The 6,906-nt window shown below is 35.0% G+C and overlaps 1 protein-coding gene across 1 annotated transcript; it reads right to left on the minus strand.

The window, feature by feature from the left end:
* Positions 1–42: 42 nt before the first annotated feature.
* LOC112049684 (40S ribosomal protein SA) lies at positions 43–4,796 on the minus strand. Its single transcript, XM_024087679.2, has 7 exons — positions 4,650–4,796; positions 4,319–4,446; positions 3,901–4,134; positions 3,107–3,271; positions 1,984–2,145; positions 1,098–1,262; positions 43–189 (listed from the first exon to the last, which is right to left on the minus strand). The coding sequence occupies exons 2-7, from the start codon at positions 4,415–4,417 to the stop codon at positions 97–99; spliced, it is 918 nt and encodes a 305-aa protein (XP_023943447.1). The 5' UTR covers positions 4,418–4,446; positions 4,650–4,796; the 3' UTR covers positions 43–96.
* Between the last annotated feature and the right edge of the window lie 2,110 nt (positions 4,797–6,906).

A 6,906-nucleotide genomic window follows, 5' to 3' on the forward strand; every position in this document is an offset into this window, starting at 1 on the left:
TGCATAAAAGGCGTACCCAGTGTTGCAAATAATAAGTCAATATAATTTTTTTAGGTATTTATTTGTTAACGATGTTAACCGATATAGGCACACGGCTTAGGAGGCGGTCCAGTCCTGCGCCGAGCCTCCCCACGAGGGTGCCGCGGCGGGGGCGGCGGGCTGCGCGGGCGTGCCCCACTCCTCTTGTACCTTATAACAAAGTGCATAACAATTAAAATTCAAGAACACCTTTTTTTATTTATTTAATAAGGACAACCAACAGCTGATACAATGTCACATGTCAATAATTTACATTAATATACTAAGTTATTGCACAGCTAATTAATTAAGTAATTTTAATGTTAATAGTATGGTTACATAAGGCCCTATCAGGGCATTGCTAATGCTGTATAATATAATGTCTATTCACACAATAAACCTTATAAAGCTTATGCATATTGAATAGCAAAGCTTACTGTAATTATAGCAATGATCAGCAGGGTTATTATGTAACTCAGTGTAACATTCAATTAATTAGTCACTATATCGTTCATCATCGTTATTTTCGTTTTAATGATCATCTAAAATTATTATAACGAAATAACCTTGACTGCACATCAAATAATTGCTTTTTAGTTTTTCGTTAAAATAACAATACTTTCAGCTACTACCACGACTCTAATGTTACTTAACGTAAAATGACGATAATTATGTCATTTCGTTGTCACAATGTTAGATGATTGCAAAAACGGAAATACGATGAAAAACGATATAGTGACTGACTGTTTGTTTGGTACACTGAGTAACATAATAACCCTGCAGAATCATCAAACAACTCTGCATTAAATGCATAAGTGGTCTTTTACTCGTAGTTGTCATAGTACCAACATTTTTGAAGTGAAAACTTTATTAGCCACTCTGGGCACTTTTTGCATTGGTGAAATCAGTGGCGTGCACTTCATACATGCAATAAAGCACAGCATACCCTAACAAATGCTTTGTTAATACTTATCCAACACACATTTTCACAGTTTGGTTAAATTGTCTTAGTAGAGCATACCCTGATTAACCACTTGTCAGGTTTTAGTCTTTCTTTGTACCAGTTTAGTAATAATTACCTGAGCAGCCCAATCTTCCTGTGCAGCAGCAGCGGGTGCGCCAAACGCGGCAGCGGGCGCGGCCGCTGGCGTATCCTCAGTCCACGTGCTGACCGGCTCCGGAGGCTCGATCCAGTCTTCGTGTACTGGTGGTGGTGGCACTTCAGCCTTAGCCGGAATAACAGCCTATAAAAAATATATGCCTATGAGATGTCATGCCGAAAATTTAACCTACATTTTGTAAATAAAATATACCCTTGAGATGTAATTCTAAACATTTAGCCTACAATTCCTAAACAAGTCTGTTTACACAGAGAACAGCTTGGGGATAAGTAGAAATCTATCTTCATAACAATGCTTGCATATTTAGTCTACATTTTGTAAATAAAATATACCCTTGAGATGTAATTCTAAACATTTAGCCTACAATTCCTAAACAAGTCCGTTTACACAGAGAACAGCTTGGGGATAAGTAGAAATCTATCTTCATAACAATGCTTGCATATTTAGTACCCAATAGTTGTCAGTTTCTGTTCATATTTGCTTGAAAGAACCTGAACTACAAAATTAACACTGTTAAATATTAAAATATTTGTAACTTATAAAAGCCATGCCTGGTAATAATGCCTGTTTTTATGCAAGGGACATTGACTAAGTCAAGACAATATGAAAACAATTTAATTTATTTTTCTGGTGGCTCCACATGGAACACTACAGCAACATGAGTTTGAGCAAGCGCAGCATTGCCTACATTAGGCTGAAATAAAGACAGAGGACAGAACAACTGTTTAACGGTGTCTCCCGTGAGACTCCGAACTCAGTTTAGAGGGCCATTCAGGAAAGGTGTCTTGAATATAACATTACTCATTATCTTAGTAGACAAAAAATGCAAAATAAAAAATGTTACCTGTTCTTTGGCTTGTTGTTCCTCCTTTTCACTCTCTTCTGGGTCTCTGTAGAAGAACAAGTCAACCACCACATCCCATCTCTGGTCGCGGGCGAGGACTCCCCTCAGACGCAGCACCTCGCGAGCCAGGAGCCACCACATGAGACCGATAGAGTGGGATGACTGCAAGGAAAAGTTAGAAATATGTTAGTCTTTATTTTTATCAGTCGTTACTTTATTATTATACAAGGTGGCCGGGGAGATGACGTTTAAAGCTAAAATTTGGAGCAAATACTCTCGAACTAGACTCGCGTAGTGACATGGCGCGCCGACGATTTAGAATATCATTGTTCTTCGTAACTCTAGCTTCATGTCTTCCAGTAAAATTGGCAGATCTTGTTCTAAAAATCTTTTATACATGTCACCATTAAGTCTAGCTGGCAGTTCAAATGGCCCAATAAGTTTACCATCCAAAATGAGCATGTGACCATGTGGCCAGTGAGGCCATTTGTAATAAAAAACTCAGGACTCAGTTATATAATTGCACTTAAATCTCATCATTTAAAATTTTAACTGTCTAAAAATCTACTGAGTTTAAAATACAATTGCAATAAAATAATTTATCTTTAATTACAGAAAATAAATGCCAGTTATCACCAGCCTTTGGGCGTGTTTTGGTGATTAGTAACCTAGAAAGTTTTTAACAATACTAACAATACTATGAATTCATAGGTAAACCCACTTTTTTTAATGATACTGATTTAACCTGTGCAAGTGTTGAGTTAGAACCGTAATTTTGACATTGAGACTAAATTAAGAAGTTCCACAATCCATAGTTAAGTCTTATTTTGTAGGGATACCACCCTTAACATTACGACTTTACTAGGCATCTAGTTCTAGGTTTCTGAGTATGGCTCTTGATTATTATAAACAAAGCCTACAAAAAGTATAATGAGAAAAAATTATAAACCAGAATTGCAGAAAATATCATACAAAAATCTCCTAAACTGAGTATAAATGTAAAATAAACATGGGGTGATTCAGATACTCCTCATTACAAGGCATCCAAATTTTAGCTTTGAACAACAACTTCATAATACTAAAAATAATTAATCTTTAACTGAAGAATATATCAAATAATTACCTTAGTGTTGCAAGGAATGGCAATGTCAACAAATCTCAGTGGTGAATCAGTATTGCAGAATGCGATAACTGGTATATTGACATATGAGGCTTCAGTGATGGGCTGGTGGTCTTGCGCAGGGTCCAAAACTATCAAGAGGCGAGGCTCTCTGAATGCAGCTTGGATCTGAAATATAATTAAAACTTTTTATAATGAATATATCCAACAATATCATAGAAATATTTTAAGTAATTAATAAATTAATGATCAGAATGTTTTGTAATCATTTCTGCATTAAATGCAGTCAGTGGTTCCTTAGTTAAATTGTCATCACTTAAAAATAATTGTACATATTTCAATAAATTAACTGACCACAGTGTGTTACATTTACATTTCCAATTTTTCCAATTGATTTCAGAATTAAGTTCAACCAACAAATTTCAGTTACAATACAACATTCTTGAAATTACAACTAACAAAACAAATAGATTTTCTGAATGTAATTAAAATAGCAATCCTAGACATTTGAACTGAGCATTGCTGCTTGGCAGCTTAATGAAATTGGTGATAATAAGACAAGATAAATAGCCTATAGCCTTCCTCAATAAATAAGCAATCTAATACTAGAAGATTTTTTCAAAACAGACCAGTAGTTGCTGAGATTAGCATGTTCAAACAAACAAACTCTTCAGATTTGTAATATTGACATTGACAATGTATTTTTCTCATCATGAGATATATAGTGGTGTGCATTTTAAGGCTTCAGAATGAATTCACAAAACTTAGCTACGATAAGTTATGATGATAATACAAACCTGATTAGTGAATGCACCGGGTGTGAAACGTCCAGCAATGGGAGTGGCGCCAGTGTGCGCTGCGAACTTGAGCACGGCGCGCTGGCCGAACGGACGCGACGAGATCACGAAGATGTCAGCCGGGTTCTCGATAGCGACCACTGCACGGGCCGCCAGCACCAGCTTCTCCCACGTGCGGCGCAAGTTGATGACGTGTGTGCCGTCCGCGCGGCGCTTGTACACGTATGTCCCCATCTGTCACCATAACCAACCTTAGAACATTCGTTGTTTGAGAAATGTTTGCTTCTAATACGAGACTTGTCAGTTGGGAGAATTGATCTTCAATGTTATCAGAACAACTTTATGGAACGGATTCTCTTATCATCATTGAGTATTACATTATAGAGTTCTTTGCAAATATGCAAAGTTGCATACTAACCTGGAAGTGTACATTCTCCGCACCAAGATGGGTTGTGGCCGCAAGCATCTTGGTCACATCTTCCTCACTGAGAGTCAATATATCTAATCCTCCCGACATCGTTGCGTTTATTAGAGTTACGACTAAACCTGAAATATAAACAGATATGTGGTTAATGTCATGTGTACAGGCCGCACATACCCGACAAAAACAAACATAGTAACGGAATATATGAACAAATAAATACATTTTTAATCGTAAACATGACCGATGCACAGATTCCATCGTCCCTAAACAATAAACTCCTATGATTATTTAGATAATTCAAGATTTTAATTTAAATTAAACTTACGCGTATAATGCCACTGGGAGACACTTCGACTTAAAAGAACTGTCAAACGTGACAGTGAGCGATAGTAAACTTTTAATTTTTTTTTTCAGTGTCAGATCTTCGGATTCTATACATTTTAAGTTAAGATCGTAGCGCCAAAAAGGACATGTCCCAAAATGGGCCTTTATTATTTATAATTTATAAGCAGGTTGATAGTATTTTTACGGATAGCAGACACAAATTGCTGTTGACAAAATAACTTTCAGAATTTTTGTCAACCCACGATATTTAGATAAATATTTCTTTTTCGTTTCGCTCCCTTGTCTACAAAGGACATGTCCCAAAATGGGCCTTTATTATTTATAATTTCTAAGCAGGTCGATAGTATTTTTTAAAGGCAGAAGATACAAATTGTTGTTGGGAAAATAATTTTCAGAATTTTTGGAACCCGCATAATTAATTTTTTTTTTGTTTCGCTCCCTTGTTCACAAATTAACATTATTTACATTAACATAGACAATACAATAAAAGTGTTAAAAACAGCCAATAAAAACACCTGAAATTTAATTCTTAACCGATGTAAGCTGTCAATGTCATGTTATATTGTCAAATGTCAAGACACAAGTTAAAAAGAAATATTAAATCGTAGACAGAGAAGCATTAAACAAAAAAATCCTTAAATTGCTTTAAAAACGCGATACACTAGCGCTACTACACGAAAATCACTGAAAATCTGACAGGGTGTGAGTTACAATTGTGAGTGGCATGTTGCCATGATAAAAATTCTTAATTAATTTTGTCAGGTAATGAAAAAAATACATTTTACTTAATTATTTTAAAACAAATACGGGATAAAATTTTGTTATTTTGGGTTTAAAGCCCTATTTTTTAGGTATATAGGTAAGTTGTTTGATAGAAACTTGAAATTGGAACGAAATGCAGCATTCTTGTATATGGAATGCGTTAATTTTATTTATTTATTTTTTATTGAGCTGCGAATTTAAAAAGCGAGATTTGAAGACATGGCTGTACGGTGTGTACCTTTGCCTAGAATAAGGAAAAATAAAATTAAAGAACGAGAATTTAAAAAACAATTGGCCTGATTAATTCATACTTGATTTTTTAAGATGTTCATTGTGAACATTGTCAACATATTTCGCAAAATTAATAATTGTTATGTCTTCGTCTAGTGAGAATGGTGACCCTAATTTGGAGATACCTAGTACAAAAAGGAAAATAAATTTAGAAATTTTCAACCTGTTACCATCAAAGTCGAGACGCATTTACTTAATTACCTACCTAAGAAAAAAATATTAGGTGGAGATAAGAACAACGAGTGGATTCACTTACGGAAGGAGGTTTTTAATGATAATCCAACGTTTACCCCACATAATCAATTTTATTAATCTTCACAGAAATCAGAAATTAAGTTGCCGGGTAAAATCATCCAAAATTGTAGCATTTTGTACATATAGTTTTTATTCAAAATGAAACGTGGAATACTGTACTTACTACTGGATTATTTTATTTTCTCGCAATCGCAGTGAAAAGTATAATGTAACATGCGGGGCTAAACCCATTATAAACTCCGTTTCTAAGTAGCGGCCCTCGCCTTACGGCTCGTGCCTATAAATACCTCATATATTTTCTTTTTTTGCCCCTTGTATAACAATCTACTATTATCTAATTAATGTGGGTTCCGAAAATTCTGAAAATAATTTTATCAACAGCTATTTTTATCTTCTATCCGTATAAAATACTATCGACCTGCTTTTATCTTATGAATAATAAAGGCCCATTTTGGGACATGTCCTTTGGAATAAAAATAGAATATTTTACTCTGGAGATTAACACATAGGCTACTTTTTATTCCGAAAAAATCCATGCATTTCCGACATTTGCGAAAACCTTATGATTTTGATGGTATGAATGTTGTTACTCTTTCACTCCTCGGCTAACGAACCGAATCACCTGGAATTTGAAGTAGAGATAGATTATATATAGTCTGGATTAACACCTTGAGGGATTTGTGAAAAACTAAATTCCACGCTGACGAAGTCGCGTTCGTCCGCTAGTAGATAAATATTTTTAAGTGAGTTTACTTCGTCCCGTACATAAAATGACAGACAATTTTGTTGGTGAAATTGAATACGATCCAGAAAAGTCCATAGGTATTTAGTCTGAGCTCTGAGTGAAATACTTACCAGGTTTAAAAAAAATGAATTTCTGACATTCATTTGAGTGTATTTTTAGGTATTTTTCGATCTATCTGTACCGA

This window comes from Bicyclus anynana, chromosome 11, assembly GCF_947172395.1.
Source record: "Bicyclus anynana chromosome 11, ilBicAnyn1.1, whole genome shotgun sequence".
Lineage (NCBI taxonomy): Eukaryota > Metazoa > Arthropoda > Insecta > Lepidoptera > Nymphalidae > Bicyclus > Bicyclus anynana.

Excerpts from the sequence above, each read along its gene's own strand:
- LOC112049684 (XM_024087679.2), bottom strand. The coding sequence starts at position 4,417 with ATGTCGGGAGGATTAGATATATTGACTCTCAGTGAGGAAGATGTGACC. Across the intron at positions 3,272-3,900 it reads CCGGTGCATTCACTAATCAG|ATCCAAGCTGCATTCAGAGA; the intron begins GTTTGTATTATC and ends ATTATATTTCAG. Across the intron at positions 1,263-1,983 it reads AACAACAAGCCAAAGAACAG|GCTGTTATTCCGGCTAAGGC; the intron begins GTAACATTTTTT and ends TATTTTTTATAG.